Source organism: Cucurbita pepo, chromosome LG04 (assembly GCF_002806865.2).
Source record: "Cucurbita pepo subsp. pepo cultivar mu-cu-16 chromosome LG04, ASM280686v2, whole genome shotgun sequence".
NCBI lineage: Eukaryota > Viridiplantae > Streptophyta > Magnoliopsida > Cucurbitales > Cucurbitaceae > Cucurbita > Cucurbita pepo.
Window position 1 is genome coordinate 9,420,890 of NC_036641.1, and position 22,954 is coordinate 9,443,843.

The 22,954-nt window shown below is 38.1% G+C and overlaps 7 protein-coding genes across 11 annotated transcripts; 4 read left to right on the forward strand and 3 right to left on the reverse strand.

Moving 5' to 3' along the window:
- Positions 1–9: 9 nt before the first annotated feature.
- On the reverse strand, positions 10–2,224 carry LOC111794002. The gene is made up of 7 exons (XM_023676101.1): positions 1,962–2,224; positions 1,771–1,832; positions 1,572–1,655; positions 1,311–1,365; positions 883–1,018; positions 341–391; positions 10–256 (listed from the first exon to the last, which is right to left on the reverse strand). Exons 1-7 carry the CDS (start codon positions 2,071–2,073, stop codon positions 157–159), a joined length of 600 nt encoding a protein of 199 aa, XP_023531869.1. The 5' UTR covers positions 2,074–2,224; the 3' UTR covers positions 10–156.
- A 2,810-nt stretch (positions 2,225–5,034) lies between these two features.
- LOC111794003 (zinc finger CCCH domain-containing protein 20-like) lies at positions 5,035–6,600 on the forward strand. Its single transcript, XM_023676102.1, has one exon. The coding sequence runs from the start codon at positions 5,097–5,099 to the stop codon at positions 6,246–6,248; it is 1,152 nt and encodes a 383-aa protein (XP_023531870.1). The 5' UTR covers positions 5,035–5,096; the 3' UTR covers positions 6,249–6,600.
- A 1,730-nt stretch (positions 6,601–8,330) lies between these two features.
- On the forward strand, positions 8,331–9,896 carry LOC111793121 (transcription factor MYB36-like). The gene is made up of 3 exons (XM_023674856.1): positions 8,331–8,611; positions 8,704–8,833; positions 9,250–9,896. Exons 1-3 carry the CDS (start codon positions 8,332–8,334, stop codon positions 9,698–9,700), a joined length of 861 nt encoding a protein of 286 aa, XP_023530624.1. The 5' UTR covers position 8,331; the 3' UTR covers positions 9,701–9,896.
- A 748-nt stretch (positions 9,897–10,644) lies between these two features.
- LOC111793123 (meiotic nuclear division protein 1 homolog) lies at positions 10,645–13,442 on the forward strand. Of its 4 annotated transcripts, XM_023674860.1 has the most exons (11): positions 10,645–10,755; positions 10,903–10,986; positions 11,377–11,457; positions 11,609–11,725; positions 11,897–11,935; positions 12,070–12,177; positions 12,257–12,319; positions 12,427–12,478; positions 12,592–12,636; positions 12,737–12,816; positions 13,044–13,442. In XM_023674860.1, the coding sequence occupies exons 3-11, from the start codon at positions 11,419–11,421 to the stop codon at positions 13,110–13,112; spliced, it is 612 nt and encodes a 203-aa protein (XP_023530628.1). In that variant the 5' UTR covers positions 10,645–10,755; positions 10,903–10,986; positions 11,377–11,418; the 3' UTR covers positions 13,113–13,442. The 4 variants fall into 4 exon arrangements, with proteins under 4 accessions (XP_023530628.1, XP_023530627.1, XP_023530629.1 ...); XM_023674859.1 differs by lacking the exon at positions 10,903–10,986; XM_023674861.1 differs by lacking the exon at positions 10,903–10,986 and having other exon boundaries at positions 12,737–12,874; positions 13,044–13,132.
- A 49-nt stretch (positions 13,443–13,491) lies between these two features.
- LOC111793122 (vacuolar protein sorting-associated protein 32 homolog 2-like) lies at positions 13,492–17,172 on the reverse strand. Its single transcript, XM_023674857.1, has 8 exons — positions 17,024–17,172; positions 16,765–16,879; positions 16,457–16,556; positions 15,098–15,183; positions 14,554–14,645; positions 14,257–14,371; positions 13,976–14,168; positions 13,492–13,780 (listed from the first exon to the last, which is right to left on the reverse strand). The coding sequence occupies exons 2-7, from the start codon at positions 16,840–16,842 to the stop codon at positions 13,980–13,982; spliced, it is 660 nt and encodes a 219-aa protein (XP_023530625.1). The 5' UTR covers positions 16,843–16,879; positions 17,024–17,172; the 3' UTR covers positions 13,492–13,780; positions 13,976–13,979.
- LOC111793119 (IAA-amino acid hydrolase ILR1-like 4) lies at positions 17,109–20,070 on the forward strand. 2 transcript variants are annotated; one of them, XM_023674855.1, is made up of 6 exons: positions 17,109–17,200; positions 17,306–17,847; positions 18,055–18,180; positions 18,684–18,998; positions 19,077–19,205; positions 19,448–20,070. In XM_023674855.1, exons 2-6 carry the CDS (start codon positions 17,488–17,490, stop codon positions 19,853–19,855), a joined length of 1,338 nt encoding a protein of 445 aa, XP_023530623.1. In that variant the 5' UTR covers positions 17,109–17,200; positions 17,306–17,487; the 3' UTR covers positions 19,856–20,070. The 2 variants fall into 2 exon arrangements, with proteins under 2 accessions (XP_023530623.1, XP_023530622.1); XM_023674854.1 differs by lacking the exon at positions 17,109–17,200 and having other exon boundaries at positions 17,249–17,847.
- Positions 20,071–21,325: 1,255 nt separating this feature from the next.
- LOC111793567 (40S ribosomal protein S30) lies at positions 21,326–22,158 on the reverse strand. Its single transcript, XM_023675508.1, has 3 exons — positions 22,052–22,158; positions 21,775–21,912; positions 21,326–21,547 (listed from the first exon to the last, which is right to left on the reverse strand). The coding sequence occupies exons 1-3, from the start codon at positions 22,053–22,055 to the stop codon at positions 21,501–21,503; spliced, it is 189 nt and encodes a 62-aa protein (XP_023531276.1). The 5' UTR covers positions 22,056–22,158; the 3' UTR covers positions 21,326–21,500.
- Positions 22,159–22,954: the final 796 nt, after the last annotated feature.

Genomic DNA, 22,954 nt, shown 5'->3' on the forward strand with positions numbered 1-22,954 from the left:
ATGAAATCATTGATTATAAGACTGCTTTATCAAACTATGAATATAATAAAAAATAAGATCTCGGCTTGCATACTACTAACAGAGATGCAATGCTATCAGCTTAGTAAGAACAGAGGATACAGTTGATTACAAATTTAAGAGACGTCCATCAAGTTTTCAGTTAGCTTTATAAGAATACATATAGCCTCTAAGTTTTCGTATTTCCTCGGACGATTCGGCCAGCAAATGATCCACATACAAACAGATTCCAGCCCCGCTGCAATCAACAGAAGCGTATGAGCACATAGTGAGTTCGAAAGTTCATGTCAAGTTGTAATCTTTTTCATTTTTCAGAAACTACCTGAGAGTACCAAAAGGACGCCAGATAACATCCCATCGAAACCTAGGCAAACTGCAATCCATACAAACATTACAAACTGTAAATTCATTATCATCAAAATAACAAGCTTAAGATCACCCTTACAAGGGCATACCAACAAGTATGAAAAATGACCAAAACGAAAAAAATCGTTGGAAGAGGCTCTATATGACCACTATGACTACGCTGTACTTTGCTTATTCGTACAAGCCCAATACCCTCTTGTGGAAAACCTCTCTTTCCTGCTACTGTATATTTCAGCAATGAAATTTTCTTCTTACCAGCTTAAATACATATATCGACTAGACATGAAGTTGGTATAGTTCGTCATTCACAACATACTGCTCTCTAGGAAAATGGGCAAAAGAACCAAAAACAAGAGCATTTGCATCCATCAACAAACGAGGAAAAGAAGAGATTTTAATAGACAAGTCAGACATACACTATAGGCCAGTATGTATATATTCATTCAGGAGCATAACTTTGGGGAAAAAAAAAATGATTTGAGAGTTTTCCCACCATACCTAATCATAAAGTATAACCAGAAAACTGAGAGTAGGAAGCCAATGAAGAACGAGCACCAAAGCCATCGCCTGTGGTAATTTGACTTGCTAACAATCCCAATGATCGAAAATGAACATGCTAAAATAGCAACCCAATCTGTAGAATTTCAATTGTTGATATTAGCAAAGATCTCAACAGAGCATCACAGCATATAACTTAAAAACATGACTACAGCTCAATAGAACACGGAAGTGAACTTGGCCATTGCAATATTTGGATATGGGGGGGCCCTTTTTGTATTTCCATTTTGTCAAGAAATGTTATGTTCTTAAAAAATAAAAGAAACTTTGCCGTGAAATTATCTTCAACATTTGAAGCAAATTGATGAGGTGAGAATCAAACATGCAATAATGAGTGTAAAATAAAGGAGAAATTTGTGAAAAAGAACCTGCAGCTATAATCATCCATGAGCTAACATCCTCCATGAAGTAAGCATGATAACGCTGCAGAAGAGAAAAAAGAAACATCAGTATAATGCAAACTCCATAAGTTTAATGTATCCTTTGCAAGTAATGCGTCCGTCACTAAAGCATATAGAAGTATAACAATTAAACTGGAGTTAAGTTCTTTCAAACTACTGCAAAATATGAACACCATCTGAAGAGGAACAGTACAGGGCAGGATAACATTCTCAGAGAAAGTAGCATACCAGTTCCCATGGAGATGAAACCTGATGAATGATCGAGTAAAGAAGGAAAATCGCGAAGCAAAAAAGAAATGCCGCAAACACTGTCTGATGAACAGTCAGGCACAGAGAAGAACAACAATCAGACACGAGAATCCAAAATTTTCTTAGAATCCAGAAAAATTAGGAAAAATCCGTAGATGAATATACAGTCAAACGATACCCTCCATAAAAGACTCTGTTGATCATGTGCCCTTTCGAACGAACGAACCATCTCCTCTTGCGCTGTCAATCAAACACCGAATTAGGGAAAAAGTACAACAAAAAGAAAGAAGTATGGGAAATTAGTTCAAGGAATGAATCAAGTAAAGATCTCTACTAGAAGAGAAACTTCAGAGAGAATTGATTGATTACCTTGGCTGTCGATGGGACGGGAATCGTCAATGGAAGGATCATCCCGAGTGGGTAGAGACAAGCCATCTTCCCGAGATTTCATCAAAACTCTAGCTAACTTCTTGATCGCCATCGCCTACTCCGTGATCAGGTGGTTCAGGGTTCGCAACCAAAATTGAAGAAGCCACAGCCAGATAGCCGTAGACTAAACCACCGCCTTCGTTACGAACCCTAACCAGCGCTAACTCTAAAGTCAACAAAGCCAATACAGTCCTTCTCCTAAGTCAACAACTGCACAATTGGCATTTACCTCAATCCAAATAAAAATAATAATAAAACAATTTTCTATTTTTTTATTGGATGATAATTTTTTATTTTTTTTTAGGTTAATTCTTTTAATAAATAAATGATTTTAAAAATCAAGTTTTAATTATTTTTCCAAGAAAATTATAATTATGAAATAATTATATTTTAAAATAGCTATCGTACCCTTGAGACAATCACAAACATTTTATAACAAATATTATTGTTATGTGTCACAATCATACTGCAAGCAGTAGTAAAATAGCAATTGTACCACAGTTGTTCTAACTTAACTTAACTAATAAGTCAGTGAACCAAATTCAAATTTTGCATATAATATTAGCGTAAGACATGAGCGAATAAATGGGTCGAAAATAATATAAAAGAAATCAAAATTACAACTAATTTTTTCTTATTTTTTTCTAATAAATTTAAATAAAATATACCATTATTTAAAAATAAAAAATAAAAAGGAAAATGGACATGTTCCATTTTCGGACTACAACCCCCAATTTCGTCCCCTTCGCGGAGATGTTTCACCGTTACTTTCTCTCTCCATAAATATATATTATTATATACATATTAATATATTAATAAAAAAATATCTAATTATATTTTAATATAAATAAAGTATTTTCTTATAAATAATAATCGTATTCGCCTGTGAAATTACAAAGCTTTAAAACTATTATTCACAAAACCGAAATAATGAATAAAATGATTTTCATACAAAAATTAAAAAAAAAAAAAAATCCGAACGAGATAGCGACAAGATTCGCGATATCTAGGCAACAACGACAACCCCACAAACGATATTAGAGACCACCCGCAACCGTAAACATTATCCGAATTTGTTTGCCAGCGTGTCACTATCAAAGCATCTGATTGGACATTTACTTAGTGCAGTTAGGTTGCCACGAGTGAGGTTAATATTTCCCCCTTCATCTCATCCGCTTATCAAACCAAATCCAAATCCAAATCCCTCCCCCTTTACCTCACCATCAATTTTCTTTTTCTTTTTCTTTTTTAATTATAAACATTAATATTAAAAAGTTAAAAAATTAAAAAATTAAAAAACAGATCTTATCCACTTTCACTTCCACTCATCAGAAAGTGCCTTCCCCCTCGATGACATAAAAGCTACGTGGATTAACAAATGGGTCTAATTTTAATTATTTCCAAGCTTTATAATGTTTTAAATCTATAATTACAAGTCCACGTCACACCTATTAATTAAATTAATTAAGTGAACATGTCATCGTCAGCATTACAGGATAAAATAAATTTAGTTGTCCCTTGTCCAACTAAAATAACTAAAAGACAGCCAACTTGTAAATTTACTATCCATATATAAAATATAAAACTGAAAAATATCTTCTTTTTTTTTAACCATCAGTAAAAAATTATTGTTAATTTGCGGCAATGTCGAGGCTGTAGGGGAGTCCACGTAAGGCTGCGTTTGGCTAGGACGTAGGAACCTCGGTGTCCATTCACACTGAGTCCATAATGACACGTTTACGGTCAAACAGGCCGTAGTGGACGCGTGGATTAATTTTACGGCACAAAAGTTTCTGTCGCTCGTGGGGTAGGTGTTCAAATTTTGACACGTGTACGGAAGAAGTAATTTAATTTAATTTAAGTTAGTGGGAATTATGTGTTTGTCGGTATATAAGTCCTTCGTTTGTGCCATGTGTCCCCTTGCGTTGTGTCACCTTCTAAATCTTGCTATCTGTTGACTGTGCAAGCGATGTGCCACGTCAGCGAGTGTGACATAAATTCAAATAATATATATATATGCTACATTTTCTTCACAAATGGCAGTGTTATGGCATTCTTTATGAGAATTTAAAATATTATTTAAAAGAAAATGTATGATTTATTTTGTTGAATTAACTTAGGGTTAATTTAGGGACTTGTTGCATGTAGGTGAGCATTTATTTGTTATGTATGATTAATGTGATGGGGTTTCATTTTGATTTGATAGATGTTGACAATATATGTATAATATTGGGGTTATTTAAATTTAGCAAAATTTTCAAAAATATTATTACGTGGCAGTAGGGCCCACCGGCCTTGTCCTATGGTCAAGCAGCCATGCTTTGCCATTTTCGAACCAACAAAATGAGTGCTTTTGTCTAAAGTTTTTAAACCTTTTTGTAATAATAATGCATCGAAAATATTAATTCGTAAATAAAAATATTTATTTCTAAAATATTTTTGTAAAAATAAAATAACAGGAGGGTGATCTGGAAAGCAGTAAAAAGAAATTTTGAGATTCTATTTAAATTTTGTTTTGCTTTTAAATAAGGATAATAGCGAATATTTTATTATAAAAATAGATGTCTTGTCTATTAAATTATTACCGTAGAAAATAACGAGGTTGGTAATTTGGACAAGCTATAGTTATCCGTTACAAGTATTTAATTTTCTATGGTTACGTAAGTTGCGGAAATAAATGGTGTTATTAATTATGTGAAAATGGAAATTTATAAGACAGTACGGTGACCGTATGATGAGTAACAGTACATGTAAGATCGTGCCACGTGGGTGTTGAGGTTACTATAATATCCCAATATTGACGTCCTGGAACTCTCTAGAACCGTTGTTTTTAATCTGACGGTAACGGCTGGGGGTGATTAGAGAAGTCACGTTACCGTCTTTTTTTCTTTTTTAACCGAGGCGAAAAATGGGTAATGGAGTTGAGTTATTTAACTTAACCACGGTTGAGTTAACCTAATCGTAGTAGATGGTTTGGTTCCTCAAGTAGTTTATAAACGCCATGGGTATGGCGGTTGTTTTGGCAAGGTGTTTCGTCTGAAACTATAATCCTCCACCGTCACTCTCTGGTTGAAAATGGTGATCGGCCAACGCCACCGACCTGGTCCGTTGCTTCATATCACTCCATTGACGATACCAGAGGAACCTGCGAACGAGACGCGGCTTCCTTTTCCTTTGAGTGGAATCTCGGTGAGTTCTGATGACAATGCTAACGGCGGCGATTATTCTCCCTATCATTTGCAGGAAGTCCTAGCGGCATTTCAGCGATATCTGCCTTCGACGAGTGAGTCGGAGATTGAATCTGATTTGGAGTTGTCCGGCCGGGAATCGGATGTTCCGGTGGATGCTTACTCTTGCGATCAATTTAGAATATTCGAGTTCAAGGTGAGGAAGTGTACGCGTGGACGGTCTCATGATTGGACGGAGTGTCCGTTTGCTCATCCTGGCGAGAAGGCTCGCCGGAGAGATCCGAGGAAGTATCATTACTCCGGTACGGCGTGCCCCGACTTTCGAAAAGGTAGCTGCAAGAAAGGCGAGTCGTGCGAGTTTGCGCATGGTGTATTTGAATGTTGGCTCCATCCTTCACGTTACAGGACTCAGCCGTGCAAGGACGGGATCAACTGCCGTAGGAGAGTTTGTTTCTTCGCCCATACTCCCGAGCAACTTAGGGTTTTGCCTCAGCAGAGCCCGAGAGACGCGAATTCGCCTGACTCATATGATGAATCTCCTCTGCGGCAGTGTTTGGATGGAACCTGTGCGAAACCGCTTCCGTTTCTGTCTTCTCCGGTGTCTGTTTCGCCGTCGGCGACTCCAGTTGACTCTCCACCGGTATCGCCGATGACTAGGTCGCTCGCCCGGTCTCTTGGCTCAAGTTCCGTCAATGAAATTGTCGCATCCCTCCACATGCATCTAAGCAAGGTGAATTCTCTACCATCTTCCTGGAATGTTCCAATTGGTTCTCCCGGTTATCCGTCTCGAATCCGCCCTGGATTTTGTAGCCTTCCAACAACACCAACTCAGCCTCCAACAGGTCCAGGGGTTGGGTTGCTAGACTTAACGGACCATGGATTCGTGGAGGAACCGGCAATGGAGCGAGTCGAATCGGGAAGGGAGCTGAGGGCAAAGATGCTGCAGAAACTGAGTGAGGAAAATTCTTTGGACTTGGCTGATTCAGGCCCTTCAGACTGCACACCGGACGTTGAATGGGTATCAGATCTGGTAAACTGAGTCTGGAAATTCAACTTTTGGTTGGTTAAAAGGGAGTTTTCTCTAATCACCATTCAATTCTGATTTTATGAAGGAAAAAAAAATATATATATATAGCCTAAGCCATGCCGTTTGTTTCATATGTATATACATAATGGAAAGTAAGCTGAAACTGATGAAGATAGGATTGAATTATTAGTTGTATGAGCCTTAAATGTCTGTATATATGGCTCTGCTCTAGATTTTGATGGTGAAGAAAAGAATTCCGTCTGACTTCATGTATAGCTAATTAGTACTGATCGATCATTGTGATTGTGTTGGAAGTTAATGTTATTCCTAATGCAATTTTATGGATGAACTTGATTGAAATTACTGATCCAGATGTTGTGTTTGTTTGTGATGAGCTTTCGTGTTGGTCATGCAAAATTGAAGGAGATATTTCCATGATTGATTCTGCCCCTGCTTTTACACAGGGAATAAGATCAATGCAAATATTTTCCTTACCTGGATGGATGGTGTGGGTAGAAACAGGGGAATTCAGATATGGGGGAATCGATTCGAGAATAACTTGAAAATTGAAGTGAATCTTTATGTGTTGACCTTTCCAAACTCCTGCTTTTGTTTGTTTGTTTGTTTGTTTGGGATTGAAGTATTATATTAATTTTAATTGAATTCAACAAATGGGTAGTGAAATTTAATCTTACTTTAAGGTGTAAATTGGATGTGTATTGATGTTGATATTAGTTCTGGATTGTTTGATATATTCAAAATTTTAGGGGTCGAGTTTTGGGCTTAAATAATATATGTATGATTCTCAATCATCAACCGGTATGTGTTACCAACTCGAGAAGCCAATGTGAAGGAATCGGGTTATTTTAACAGTTTAAATGGGCTTCGACTTCGACTTGATTCTTTCGTGGAAGTGTTTGTAAATTCAGACTAGGTTTGTGTCCAGAGTATAGCATAACGTATCACTAATAGATATTATTCACTTTTAACTCTTACGTATCTACAAGAAATTCTACATCCTCTTTTCCAATCGATGTGAGATCTCACATCAACCCCTTTTGAAGTCAGCGTCCTGACTGACACATTACTCGATATCCGGCTCTGGCTCTAATACCATTTTGTAAAATTTCAAATGTATAGCTATCAAATATTGTTCGCTTTAGCTTCTTATGTATTGTGGTGAGCCTTACGGTTTTACTATTTGGGAGAGGATTCCATACCCGTGTAAGGAATGTTTCGTTTTCACTGACACTGCCCGGTGTCTAACTCTGATTCTATTTCTAACATTTTCAAGTCTACCATAATCTTTTTAAAAATTTGTGAAATAAGCTCAATCAAGATAATTTTTTTTTAAGAGAGTTAGGTGTATGCAACTTTTAAGCCCATTGATCCATGAGAAAAGTCTCAATGTTACTTTGGGTGTTATTCAGCTTCATGCATCCTAAAATGGTAATTAATTTATGTAAGGTCTCACGTCAGTTAGAGTGGGAAGTAAAGTATTCTTTATAAGGGTATAAAAATATCTCCCTAACAAACGCGTTAATTATGAGACTGACGGCGATACGTGACGAATAAAAGCGGACAATATCTGTTAGTAGTAGTGGGTTTAGGTCGTTATAAATGGTATCAGAGTCAGACACCGGACGGTGTGCTAATAAGGAGTTGGGCTCCCAAGGAGGCGGATCGTGAGATCCCACATCGGTTGGAGAGAGGAACGAGTATTTCTTATAATCGTGTGGAAACCTCTCCCTAACAAATGTGTTTTAAAACAGTGAGACTCAGCTGACAATATATACTAGTGGTGAGCTTGGACTGTTACAAATGGTATCAAAGTCATACAGTGAGCAGTGTGGAACGACGACGCCCCTCGCAGACACATTTAAAAACTGTGAAACTGAAAATTATAACAGACAAAATCTGACAATATCTATTATTGATAGGCTTGAACTCGAGCATTAATGTGTAAAGAGGGCAAAGTGAGAAACCGCGTAAAATCCCAAAACGAGTAAGAAAGAGTAACAATATAAGCAAAAAGCATTTGGTATTTAGAGCTTGAAATGGCAACCAGTTCGGAGAGCAGAAGCATGCCGTCTCCATGCGTTCCCCACATGTGCACCCTCCCTTTGACCACTCCCTCTCTTCTCCCTTCCCATTGCCCATTCCCCATCATACTCTATATATACACACCATAGCTCCATCCATGGCGGCCCTCTCTCTCTCTAAACTCGTCTCCTTCTCCATGGGAAGAGCTCCTTGCTGTGACAAAGCCACCGTCAAGAGAGGCCCATGGTCTCCTCAAGAAGACGCCACTCTCAAAGCCTTCATTCATAAACATGGCACTGCTGGCAACTGGATCGCTCTCCCTCGCAAAGCTGGTTTTTTTTTCCTCTTCTTTTTCTCTTCGTCTTACACAAGTTTGTTATTGTTTAACCCGTCCCCCTGCCTGTTTCGTGTTTCTCCGCCGTAGGACTTAACCGCTGCGGCAAGAGCTGTCGTCTCAGGTGGCTGAATTATCTCCGTCCAGACATCAAACACGGCGGCTTTACCCTCGAGGAAGACAACCTTATTTGTACCCTTTATTCCACTCTCGGAAGCAGGCAAGTGAAAATAGAGTATTCTTTATTTATTTGAATTAAATTTGATTTATTTATTCTAGATTTATTTGTTTGTAATGTATTGCGTAAATCTATATAATAGTCAATTTCATTGGGGAGACCTCTATCATAACATTTATAAGAATATGAGACCGATAATATCTGTATAGAGACAGACAATATCTACAAACAGATAGAAACAGACAGATAGAGAGACAATATCTGCATGTAAACATATAGAGACATATCTTTTAACGGACACTTATGTCTCATCAATATAATTAAATTTAATGATTTTTTTTTTTTTTTTTTTTTTTTTTTTTTTTTTTTTTTTTTTTTTTTTTTTTTTTTTTTTTTTNTTTTTTTTTTTTTTTTTTTTTTTTTTTTTTTTTTTTTTTTTTTTTTTTTTTTTAATTTAGGTGGGCTGTTATTGCATCACAATTACCGGGGAGAACAGATAACGATGTAAAAAACCACTGGAATACGAAGCTGAAGAAGAAATTCAATTCATTTTCCGAACGGCCAACTCCGACAATCGCCGCCGCAACCCAGCAGAATGCGATTACCAACATGGCATTTCCAGCCAACGCGCCGCCGTATTCCGCCGCTGCAGATTGGTTAAGATTGGATGAACAAATGGACGGAAACTTGATGTTTGCAGATACTAATTTTGATTTCAAGCACGACCCAGAAGATCAATTCCCGATGTTGTGGAATCCACAAGAGTTATCCACTTCCTCATCTAATTCGTCGCTACCCATAGAGCAAAACCAGCTCCCATTTGGTGGGAACGCCGGCGAAGCTCTACTGAGTTATGGATTTTATCAATACCCATATGGAGATGTAATGGAAGGATTGGATTTCAAGTAAGATGGGAGGAATTAAGGTTTAATTAAGGAATTAATAAGGATTGATTATGGTAATTAATTAGAGTGGGAGGAGAATGGAGGACTTGGTCAAGAAAGGACACGTTGTGTTGTTGTTAGAGTTTGTTTGAATATCATATGGTTTCATTTGATGAAGTCAGCGAAGACTTTGTTTGTTTCTGACTCGTCAGTGCTCACAATCCTTGTGTTTGTTAAAGCTAAGAATTTCTTTTCTTATTTTTATTTATTTTAATTTGACTACAAGCTCAAAATGTCCATGTTTTTTTTTTCTTTGTCCATAATAATATTAATAATATCCGACGTGGCACTAAAGTCTTGTATGGACACAAAATTAATATTTGATTGGACTAGGTTGTTGTGTATTTATTGGGTATACTATGTTTTAAGATTAGATATTCAAATTTTTATAGTACTACAAAAAATTTAATATTTATAAAAATTTAATGTTTATAGTCAATATTAGAATATAGTCTTAAATGGATAAAGTAGATAAGGCAACTTTATTAGGCATGTGTTTGTGCTGAATGGAGAGGGATTCCCTGTTTAGACAGGAAATTGAGGAGGGAGTGAGTAACATTTTTCTCAAATGGGACTGGTGTCTGGGTTTGATACCATTCATAACGACCAAAGTCCATCGCTAGCAAATATTGTCATATTTGAGCTATTACAAATAGTATTAAAGTCAGACATCATGCAATGTGGACGTAGAATTCCTAAGGGGGTGGACACCAAGCAGTGTGTCAGTGGAGACACTATGCCTTGAAGGGAGGTAGATTGTGAGATACCACATCAATTCCGTAGGCTTGTGTTATTCGGGAAGTTTTTTAGACAAAAATGTATTTTTATTAATTTAGTTAAAAATAGAAATAAAAATAAAAAAGAAAGCGATGAACTTTAAATTTTATTAGTACATAAAAGATATTTTTTCTGAAATCCGAATGAGCAACAAATGAAAACTTCCCGCCTTGCCAAACGGCTTTACTCTTCCCGCATTTCTCTAGAGCCTTCTCCGACACTCTTAATCTTAGAGGATCAATGGTAACGTTTCTCCTCAAACCCTAATTTACTAATTCTTTTTTCATCTTTCATAGCAGTATATGTCTTTTCTTCAAGTTCGTTTAAAGCATTCGTTCATGTAAAATAGTTGTGATTGTCTGCATGACCTAAAATTCGACGAATTAATAGTATTAGATCATGGTCTATGGAAATCTTCCGTCACGCTTGAAATTCGTTGATTTCCGCTCAGAATAAGCTACAAGCTTCGATCAGGTGTTGTTCCTTTCTTTCTTCGTGTTTGACAGGTTCATTTTCCTCAACTGCCTGCAGAAAGATTAGCGTTGGAGTGATTTTGATCATTATCGATGGTCAGTTTATGATATGTAATTTAAGGGGTAAATGTTATCAAATGTGTTATCTGAAAATGAGTTTTATTCGCTTGTTAACCAGCATTTTGCCAAACGGATCCTTTACTATTATTAATTAAGAAGGATTCTTCTTCTAACAAAATTTCGGGATTTCCTGGTTTTAATAAGGCTTACTCAATTGCTACTGTGGACTTGTTGTTAGGGATCATACTACTCTCCGCTTTATGATATTAACAAAATAAATCGTCTGTGATCTAACATTTCTGCATTTCTTGGCATTTGATTTGAGCAACAGTCTAAGAAAAGAGGCTTTTCACTGGAAGAGAAGCGTTAGAAGATGCTTCAGATGTTTTACGAGTCTCAAGACTTTTTCCTTGTGAGCACACTTACATTTTTATTCCTGAATTTGGATGTCCCGCGATTTCATTTTCTGCTGCTGTTTGATTAGAAGGATTTCATATTTTCACGACAGTGTCTCCTTTTTACTTCATTATTTATAAGAAGCTTTCTTTCTTTTCTCGTTTCAGCTTAAGGAGCTTGAAAAGCTGGATCCTAGGAAAGGTGTGATTTCTCAGTCAGTGAAAGATGTTGTGCAAAGTTTAGTGGATGATGACCTTGGTTCAAAAGAGAAGATTGGAACTTCAGTGAGTTTTGAGATGAAATCTTCAGTCATCCATTATTTTGTTTATCCTGTTTGCATCCCGACATTATTGTTTGCATATGGGTCACAGCCATTAGACACTATAGTCTCTCGTGCTTTGTGAATGTGATTTTCAATTTGAGTATACATTTTGTGATTGGTTTTGTAACTTCAGGTCTATTTTTGGAGTCTACCAAGCTGTGCTGGTAATCAGGTGAAGTCTACATCATTCTTATCATTACTTTCCGTACTCACTTCAGACGCATTTATGATGTCCAAGCTCACTCTAAAATTTAAACGACTGATTTTTTTACTTCCAAAAATGTCGCATGTATCTGTTCTTACCAGCTGCGGAATGTGTATCTTAAACTTGAATCTGATCTCCAAACCAGTAATAACAGACTGGAAGAACTTACTCAGCAGAGTAATGCATTAAAGAAGGGAAGAGAGGAATCTGTGAGTGATTATACTTTAAGCGAAAGGTAATTTATGAAAATTAGTTCCCTCTAGGTCATGAATGATTTCTTTATGTCAGGATGAACGTGAGGAAGCCCTAGCTGAATTGAAAGCCATTGAACTGAAGCACAAAGAGCTAAAGGTTTTGCTTGTATTCTGAATTTTATTTATTTATTTGTAAAAAAAAAAAAATCAATTCCGATGATCTTTTTCGTTTTCGCATGACTTTAACAATCTAGTCACTCTCAGGATGAGATGATACAGTATGCAGATAATGATCCAGCTGCCTTTGAGGCAACGAGTTGAGTTTCTTTCGCATGTTTTCGATTTATATGATAGAAAATGGGTATCAGCTGCTTAACTCTTGATATCGCTGTGCTAAACTTGGAGTTAATGGTTGTGTGGATTTGACAGAAAATGCAATCGAAGATGCGCATGCTGCAGCCAACCGATGGACAGGTATGCATTCTGCACATAAGCTGCCAACAAGTTTTCAATGTTTTCCCTTGTTCTCGCGTGCCCACTTGTAATTTCTTTCAAAACTGTTAATTACACGCAGACAACATTTTTACTTTGCGACAATGGTGTCCAAACAACTTTCCACAAGCCAAAGAACAACTAGAGACCCTGTACAAAGAGGTAAAGCACAAAAAAATGCCCTCTGCAAGAATTAGCGATATGCTAAAATAACACGCACGTAAAGATTCTTATCTTCAACCTTTTATAAAACATTACTTTCCACAGTTATGACAGGACAGGAAAATAACGTATTGCTTCCCACTTTCAACCTTCAATCATTTATCACCTCCAAAGGACGTTTCCATGTCTCTTGTTGAGAACTCTCGTTATCGGTTGTGTAAATGCAGGTTGGTATGATGGACGATTTTGATTATTTGGAGTTGTCACCAGCCCCTCTGAGTTCAGTCGTGAATTAAGAGGCTAGAAGCTCCAAGCTGATCCAACCATATGCTTTATATGTCTCAATGATTCTGCGGCAACCGTCATAGATCATGGGTAAGAGTTTGTGGCACCCGAAATTCACCCATCATATACAGAGCTTCCCTGTTCATTCGTTATATGTGGTAAATAAGAAACCTGTCAATTCTTAAATCAATTTAGTTCCGTTACCAGATCACTCGGATGTTTCGTGTTGGATTCATGGCTCTCATGAATCTGTAATTTGTTTATAAGCATGGGATAAGTGAATTTGTTGTATGTATTGGAATGAATTCCTGTCTTTCGAGCTATACGGCAGAGTTTATGGAATTCTTGTGTAATCCATAGTAAATAACCAACACAAACTCAAAGCATGGATTTTCAAAAAACCAACTCACACTTAAACTTAACACATGGTCTTTGTGTAACTGAGACACTTACACATTCAGCTCCATATTAGGTCAATACTAACCACAGGAATGGTATATTCATTTACAGAATATACAGGACCAAAATTAAAATTGCATTATTATCTGGTAATGTCACAAAGAAACCTGTTGATCAGGCTTTGCTGAACTTGGCAAAAAATGTTCAAATCTTTGGTACATCCTCGGGCCAATTCTTCGTTATAGCGTCTCTCTTCGAATGTTAACCATGCTTAAGCCACCTGCATAATTCCATAAAAACATTTTAGCCTTGACAGCCTTGTAGCTTCTCTAGATGCAAAGTTGGGTACAATGCAAAAATTTTGTTGGGACAAGTATGCAGGATATTCATTTCATAGGCTTAGAACGGTATCAAAGGGGGAAATAATTCATCATAAGATTAGCCCAAGGCCTTGCTTCAAGACCATAATGGATACCAAATCAAAGAGCCATCTCAGCCTGCAGAGCTGCCAGTTCATCTTCTTCAGCAGTTCGTTTTGGAGCAGGTCGAGCAGTTTGTCTGCCCGCCGGGACAGGAATTGGCGCAGCAGGAGCAGTTGTTGCAGGTTGAAGAAGTTGTTCTTCCAACTCTGCACCTTCTAGCTCTTCAAGTTCTGCTTCCAGTTCATCCTGTGCGTACAAACAAGTGTTTAGTGGAAGAAAAACTAAACAAAATTGCAGGAACGAATGGTAGAACACACGGAAAGTGAGTAAAAACCTCATCAAAATCAGCTGAAGCACCAATTGGATTTGATAATGCTTCTTGGATCTGTTTCATGTTCTCGGTTTGTTCATTGATCTCGTCCATTGTTTTATCGACATCATCGATATTCCTGCAAAAGGAGACTATTAAACATCCAATTTCATAAATTGTAATGGAAACATTCGGCCCTCGGGCATCATGCGTCGTTATGCTCTCCCAGCACATCATTCCGAAGATTTTCACAACCTTTGGATGGGTAAAGAGAACCAAAATACAAATAATGAAACTACACTGAAAGAATGTGGTAGTTACGTTGCTTTCTGCATTGCTTTCATTGCAGCTGCCCCTGTCCTCAATGCATCTACAGTCTCAGTTGTGGCTTTTGCACCTTCTAATAATATCATCTGCACCCCAAATATTTATAACTCACAACGTTAGATAGACAAGCACCAAAAGCAAACATAAATACATCAAACTAGTCTAATCTTGTATCGGTAACCGTTCAAGTCCACCGCTAGCAGTTCTGTCCTCTTTGGGCTTTTCCCTTTCGGACTTTCTCTCAAAGATTTTAAAGGGCGTATGCTAGGGAGAGGTTTCGTCACTCTTAAAAGTCATGTCTCATCCCCTCTCTAACCAATGGTGGATCTCACAATCCACCCCCTTGGGAGCCCAACGAGGACGCTGGCACACCGCTCGGAGTCTAGCTCTAATACCATTTGTAACAACCCAAGCCCACCACCAGCAGATGTTATCCTCTTTGGGATTTCCCTTTAGACCTTCCCCTCAAAAGACATGTTTCGTTCCCCTCTCCCGCCAATTGGGAACTCACAGTAACAATATAGCATAAAAAAATCACCTGATCATGGATCCGCAATTGGAAGTTGCCGAGCTGCTCTATCTGTTGCTCATATAGCCTCTTCCTCTTCAAACATTGTATAGCAGCTATAAAGTTTTTTAAAAAAGTTAATATTGAAGCGATATTACCACCAAAAACAGTTTGAATTGCAAACTGAAAGTGGGAAAGATCCAACATCAAAGGAAGGAAACAAACGGCTCCTATCATAAACTTCTCCAAGACACATGAATACTTGGAACTAAAGAAGCCAACAGGATTCCAGAGATTTGTGATGGAAGTTGGGGCATACTATAAATGGACATGCAAATACCCCAAGATCAAGAGGTATAACTAACTGATTATCTTGCACCCACGCTGAAAATTAAACACATCCCCAATTTGGATAAGAAACAAACATAACTAGCAGAGCTGAAATTAAGAAATAGAAGAGCATAAATCAACGAATGAAAGAAGGCCAAAACATGTTAAACTTGACTGTAACTGTGCAGATATTGTCCACTTTGGCCCGTTACATACACCGCCGTCAGCCTCATGGAAATGTGTCTACTAGGGAGAGGTTTTTACACCTTTATAGGGAATACTTTGTTCTCCTCTCCAACCAATGTGGGATCTCACAATACACCCCCCTTGAGCCCAGCGTCCTCGCTGGCATACCGCCCGGTGTTTGGCTTTGATACCATTTGTAAACAACTCAAGCCCACCTCTAGTAGATATTGTCTGCTTTGACCCGTTACGTATTACCGTCAGCCTCACAATTTTAAAACGCATCTACTAGGGAGAGGTTTCCACACCCTTACAGGGAAAATCACGTCTACTAGGGAGAGGTTTCCACACTCTTATAAGGAATGCTTCGTTCTCCATGTGATCTCAAAGTAACCACACATCAATAAGTTATTTCCTCGACTAAAGAACACCCAACTTGATAGGAACACGTTTAGAAATTGCAGAACTAATAAGTATTGAAGTACCCTTTACATATAGGGACGTCCAAAGACTACAAACATTTCAAATGAGAAAAAGTCAAACAATCTATTCACTCTATCAATAATCGAGTCGGATTTGGTGTATCATAAGGGATTTGTCTTTTCTACCGATTCCTACGGATTAGATCAAAAACAATTTTTGAATGAGGTATTCAACTCCAAGAATGAATCGAAAACGAATTTGGATATCAACATCCGAGGCCCCTCCCCTCCATCCCCCGAACAAAGTAGAAGAAGAAAAGATAACAAAAATCATTGGTTGTTTCATTACACTATGCCACCCTTGACGTTAATCATCAACAAGTTCATCATAATATCACAACAGTTTGCAAGTACTTAACGCCAAAATGTTTCGTTCAATAATAAACTGCCATACCTCGCTTGTTCTTTGCTCTGGTATAATCTTTGGCCTTCTCAACCTCTGTGGAAGCCTTTTTCAAAAGTACCTTCTCCTTCTTCTCCAGCATTTCCAGTGTCTGAAAATTTACAGAGCATAAAACAATTCATTTCGGCCTAAAAGAGTCGTCGCTATAACAAAGAACAGCAATTAGTGATGTTGGGAAAATCTTCTAGTTCAACTTAGCCATATTAGTGGTTTCAATTTTCAAAAACTCTCAAGAATCCCTAATAAACAGAAGTGGGGAGAAGGAATTCAATTGAAAGATACCGAGTCCGCCATGATACCTCGTTTAATTTATCAAGCGTCGCCAGGGCACTAGACTCCTGCTTGGGTTTGCCAAAAAGCTTATTGAACATAGACATGGTGGATTATCTGCGAATCGAATCGACCTCCGAACTTCTGCATCAACAGAAACAAAATCATCACTCATACCTCGTCTGACCAGAAATCAAATCTCGAAACTCGACCAAAATCGAGATTGAAACACAAGGTCAATTCGATCCCGAAAAAAAAAGAAGAAAAAATTGATGAAGAGGTGTGTACCTGAGAGCTGATGATAGGAAATCGAAGAGCGATCGGTTTGGAGAAATAAAATTGAAGAAGAAGGGCAGATCTGGTCGAGAGGCGACTTTGGTCCGGTTTACTTAGGCGCGTTGTTGTTGTGTGGGAGATGCCTTTTTCTTCACGGCGTTGACAGTGTTGCGGCCCACAAAAGAAAAGGTTAAGCTGACTTACTAAACCTAAAAGCTAAACAAATTTTCCTTCTAATTCCGTAAGGCCTTTCACCTCGAACACTGGGCTAAGATATCAAGATTTCTTTTCCAGACATTTATGAATTTTGCTCGTCGTGTTGAGAGGCGAGAGGCCATCCATCCCGCATTCCATTTGGTATGTTTTCAGCTCCAACAACTGCCGATCAGACTTCAATCTTCAGTTCTATTTTCTACTCACTAAATCTTCATTTCCATAGTTTGAATCGTTGCACATAGAAAATTACAGAGAAACCAATGGCTCTAGGTTGTTGCCTGAATTTGATTTTTGTTTTCCATGTGCTTATGCTATGCCCAATTCCTTTGTGTTCTTCTCCGATCCCAGAAGAATTGTCTCAAATCCCTTTGAATTTCCTTCAATATGCTAAGAGTCCAGAGGTTTTTGATTGGATGGTTGATATCAGAAGGAAAATACACGAGAACCCTGAACTGGGTTTCGAGGAATTTGAGACCAGCAAGCTTATCAGAGCGGAGCTTGACCGTTTAGGCATTTCTTATGAGTATCCAGTGGCCATAACTGGCGTGGTTGGTTTCATAGGGACTGGAAACCCTCCTTTCGTTGCTATTCGAGCAGACATGGATGCTCTAGCCCTGCAGGTACACTTTATAGCCAATTTTTGTAATCCCCTTTTTCTTTCTGCTTGTTTTGGTTGAATGTGATTGTGAATTTTTAGGATTATGCGGATGATTTTGAAACTAAGTACCACTTCATCCGGTCTACTTGCAATGGTTTTCACCCATTGGTGCTTCTAAATGCTATGTATTGAAACTTAAGATAATGGAGTTTTGGTGGTTGTATTGTAGGAGGGCGTAGTATGGGAGCATCGAAGCAAAGTTCCTGGAAAGATGCACGCATGCGGCCACGATGCTCATGTTGCCATGCTTTTAGGAGCTGCAAAGATTCTTGTAGAGCATCGCCATCTAATACAGGTTCTTAAACTGTGATTTTGCTATTGATGGAAGCTTTACATACTCTATCATCTTCTAAGTTAAAAGGGTTGCTTGTTGCTGTGGAGATTACATCATTATAGAGCTTTTAGATACGTTCTACATATTATTCTTGTTGATTCGTATCGTTCTGGAAGAATATTTCTACCTATTATTTGTTAACCTATAAGAAATGAGCAGGGGCTTTAGATACCAAGGTTCCGTTTGATAATGGTTTCGTTTTCGGTTTTTGAAAACCATGCTTGTTTTCTTTACAATCTCTTTGCTACGGTTTTCATACTGCTGCGCTAGTTTATTGTAACGGTCCAGGCCCACCGCTAGCAGATATTGTCCTCTTTAGGCTTTCCCTTACATGCTTCCCTTCAAGGCTTTAAAATGCGTCTGTTAGGAAAAAGTTTCCACATCCTTATAAAGGGTGTTTCATTCTCCTCTCCAATCGATGTGGGATCTTACATTTATGGTGTTGAGGGTCGTGATTTTAACAGGGAACAGTAGTTCTTGTGTTTCAACCAGCCGAGGAAGGAGGTGGGGGAGCGAAGAAAATGTTAGAGACTGGAGTATTGAACAATGTTGATGCCATCTTTGGAGCACATGTAAGTGCCAAGTATCCTTTTGGCATGGTGATCTCCAGGCCTGGTCCTATTCTGGCTGCAAGTGGCTTCTTTGAGGCAGTTATTAGTGGTAAAGGAGGTCATGCTGCTCTACCCCACCACACATTTGACCCAATTTTAGCAGCTTCCAACATAATTATCAGTTTGCAACAACTAATCTCCCGCGAAACTGATCCATTAGATTCACAGGTTCTGTTTCTTTCTAAACATTTCTCAGCCTTATTCCTTTATACCCTGCCAATTCACAAACATGTTTGAATCTTTCAGGTCGTTACAGTAGCAAAGTTTCAGGGCGGTGATGCATTCAATGTCATTCCTGATTCTGTAACAATTGGCGGCACTTTCAGGGCGTTTTCAAAGGAAAGCTTCATCCAACTTAAACACAGAATTGTAGAGGTAGATTTTTATTGTGATATCCCACGTTGGTTGGAGAGAAGAACGGAACACCCTTTATAAGGGTGTAGAAACCTTCCTCTAGCAGACGGGTTTTAAAGCCTTGAGGGGAAGCCCGAAAGGGAAAGTCCAAAAAGGACAATATTTGCTAGCGGTGGGCTTGGGTCGTTACATTTATGCTACCCAAGTCAAGATCCATTCCAAATATTAGTCCATGATATTTTGTTCTTGGAAAACAATGCCAGGTTATCACAAAACAAGCCAATGTTCAGAGGTGCAATGCCACTGTGGAGTTCAATGAAGATCAAAAGCCATTTTTTCCAGTTACACTGAATGACCAAGATCTTTACGAGCATTTTCGTGCAGTCGCTGGGGACCTGTTGGGTTCGAAGAACATTCTTGATATGCAACCTTTAATGGGAGCAGAAGACTTTGCATTCTATTGTGAAGCATTCCCAGGATTCTTCTACTTCGTTGGGATGAAGAACGAGACTGTAGGAAAGTTCGAACCAGGACATTCGCCTTATTACATAGTGAATGAAGATGTTATTCCTTATGGTGCAGCATTGCAGGCTTCAATCGCCACAAGGTACCTTCTAGAGTACTCACCCAAGTCTACTTCAACTAAAGGATACTCTCGTGATGAGCTTTAAATATCTGTAGCTGTTTAGTGTCATCCAAGTAATGGCTCTGTTTCTGTTCTGGATCAAGTACCAGTCACTTGTTAATCACGTCTGAGAATGTGTTTAGGCTTCCCAGATGTAATTTTAGAAAAACCCATTTGCAATGCTTAATTGTTTAAAGTTTGGCCAGAGTGAGCCATGATCATTTTGCTTATTTGGGATTCAATATATAACCATTTAAACCACCTCCACCTCCTTAATGCTTCTAAAAGAAATCCTCTCAAGTTTTCCATGCCAACCATTTTCTACGAACAAAATCGTCATAGGACATCATATTTGTGAGATCCACGTCGATTGGGAAGGAGAACGAAACAATATTTACAAGAGTATGGAAACTTCTCCCTAACAGACGATTTTTAAAAATCCTAAGGGAAAGTCTAGAAGGAAAAACCCAAAGAAACAATATCTATTAGTGGTAGGCTTTGGCCGTTACGAATGTATCAGAGTCACACTTACAAATGTATCAAAGTCACACTGGTCAGACACTTACAAATGTATCAGAGTCACACTTACAAATGGTATCAGAGTCAGACACTAAGCGGTATCTGCGAGGAGGCTAAGCCCCAGTGGTGGACATTGGGCCCATTGGAAGGCCCCGTAAAATGGGGGATCCCACATCGATTAGAGAAAAGAATGAGTGCCCGTGAAAATGCTGGTCCCGAAGGGAGAAGAACAAAACATTATAGAAATCTCCCCTTCAATAGCAAAATTACATAAAACATGAGAGGTATACGATAACCACCTGCTGTAAGCTCACTGAACTCCTACTCTTGCCAACCACGAGTGAAACTACAACAGGTATGGAAATTTCAAGGGAATCATGAACTACATTCAATTTCATTATACAGCTTTTCATCTTCAGCCCTTTTGAAGAATCAAGCACAATACTCATGTTCTACATGCAAAATCAAGAGAAATTTGATCCTACGAATCCTCATATGCTTAAAGATCCGTGTTAGTTAACGTTAAGAGCGTATAATAGTAAAGTCTGCAAGCCTTTCAAAGATCCTACGAATCCTTTTCAGCATTTTCTTGGACATGAACTGTTCCGATGCCTAGAACTTGGATCACATTTTGGGAAGGGTCATGTAATTTGATTTTTTCAGTATCCGTAATTGATAAAAGTAGCCTAATGAGAAAAACTCGTCCAGATTCAGGAAAGCTCATGTAAATTGATCCAGAAACCTAATTTGTTACGGCACCCAAATCATTAAGAACCACCTGTTGCAATTGTAAGACAAAACGTAGAAATGCTTGCTTTTGTAAAATTAAGCCTATCAGTGCAGATTTTATAAGATCCTAATGAGAAATCTTCCCACTCAACTCCACTCTCGATGCCATATAAAATGCAACTCAAATGAAGAAACATCGCGGCATTGAGAGAACTCTAGGTATCCAGATAAATATCATAAAATCAGCAAGAGAAAATTCGAAACCAACTAAAATTCAGATCCAAATCGCATTGCTTCTAATATATTGCCAAAATAAATATCTTTTACATGGTCAAAAAAGCTTAAACAACTAAAACATCTATTAGAAAAAGAAAGAAAATGCTTAATAACGCATAAAACCATGCATCTCCAGCGGCAAAGCACCCAATGAAATCGCTGTTTGTTTACTTCTCGGAAGAGTTGGGTCCTCTCTTCTTTCCAAAGCCAACAACTACAAATACAAATAGATATAAACCACACGTTAGAATGAGGCTGTCAAATCCTCATACGAGGATCTTAATTTCGTAATAAAGATATCGATTAGACAGAACTGCATATATTCTAATTTCTAACAAATAAACCAATTACAATGCTTATTCCACGAAACCTAAATCAATAATCCTAAACTAAAGCGCCAATATATCTGAAAGATCAATAAAGTTAACAACGATGATTTACCGGCAGTGACGAATCTGCGGTTGTATTGCATACGCTTGTGTGCGCGTCCCCGGGGCTTTTTCTTCTTGTCCTGCTTCGCTACTTTCGGAGTTTGACCTCTCACCTTCCCAGCACGAGCTAAAGATCCGTGAACCTTACCTGGAAGTCAATAAAGCCACAGAGAAACACGATATGCAAACAGATTCAGACAGATGAAAGAATCGAGACGCATCGGAAAAAATTAAATGCACTACAATAGATCGAAGGTCGAGAACTGAAGAGTTAGGGTTTCGCTCACCCATGGCTGATTTTCTTCGGTAGCGTCCTGGTGCTTGAAGTCCGACTGAGAAGGCGGTGAAGAGCTCGAAAGACCAATTAGGGTTTCGATGGGGAATATATAGACGATTATGAATACGGGCTAGCTGAGAGACCAAGACTCTCTAAACTTTGGGCCTTCCAGTTGGGCCCAATAAATGGGAATGGGCCATTGTTGCCGTCAGGTTAGGGCTATAATAAAATAGTCCTTTTATTTCCTTTTTTTAAGGATAACATACAATTAATAGTTGTTTTAATAACAAATTAATAGTTGTTTTTTCATGAATATTTATAAAATATATTGAAGATATTAATTAATTAACCTTCAATTTGGAATTCTTTACATCAATATTTTAACCAATCATTGTATTTCAATTTAGTTTGTTTTAAATATTACATATAAGTATTAATTTGGATTAAATTACAACTCTGGGTCGAGTCGTGTTCGTCTAACATGGTATCAGAGCCATACCCTAAACTTAGTCGTGCCAATAGATTGGTAAGTCCTCAAATATCGAACAAATAACTCCAAAAGAAAAGGAGTCAAGCCTCCTCGAAGGCATTAAAAAATGACTAAGACTCTAATTGAGTCGAGCCTCGATTAAGGGGAGGCGCACTTTGTTCGAGGGGAGGTGTTGAATGATGGAAGTCCCACACATCGGCTAATTTAGGGAATGATCATGAGTTTATAAGTGAGGAATACTAACTCCATTGGTACTAGACTTTTGGGGAAAGCCCAAAGCAAAAGCATGGGAGTTTATGCTCAAAATGGACTTTTAAAATTGCTAATGGATATGGAGACTTTAATTTACAAACGAACACGGCTTACAAGTAAAATATGATAAGTGAAGATATATGGTAAATACAATCAATAATCTTTCAAACC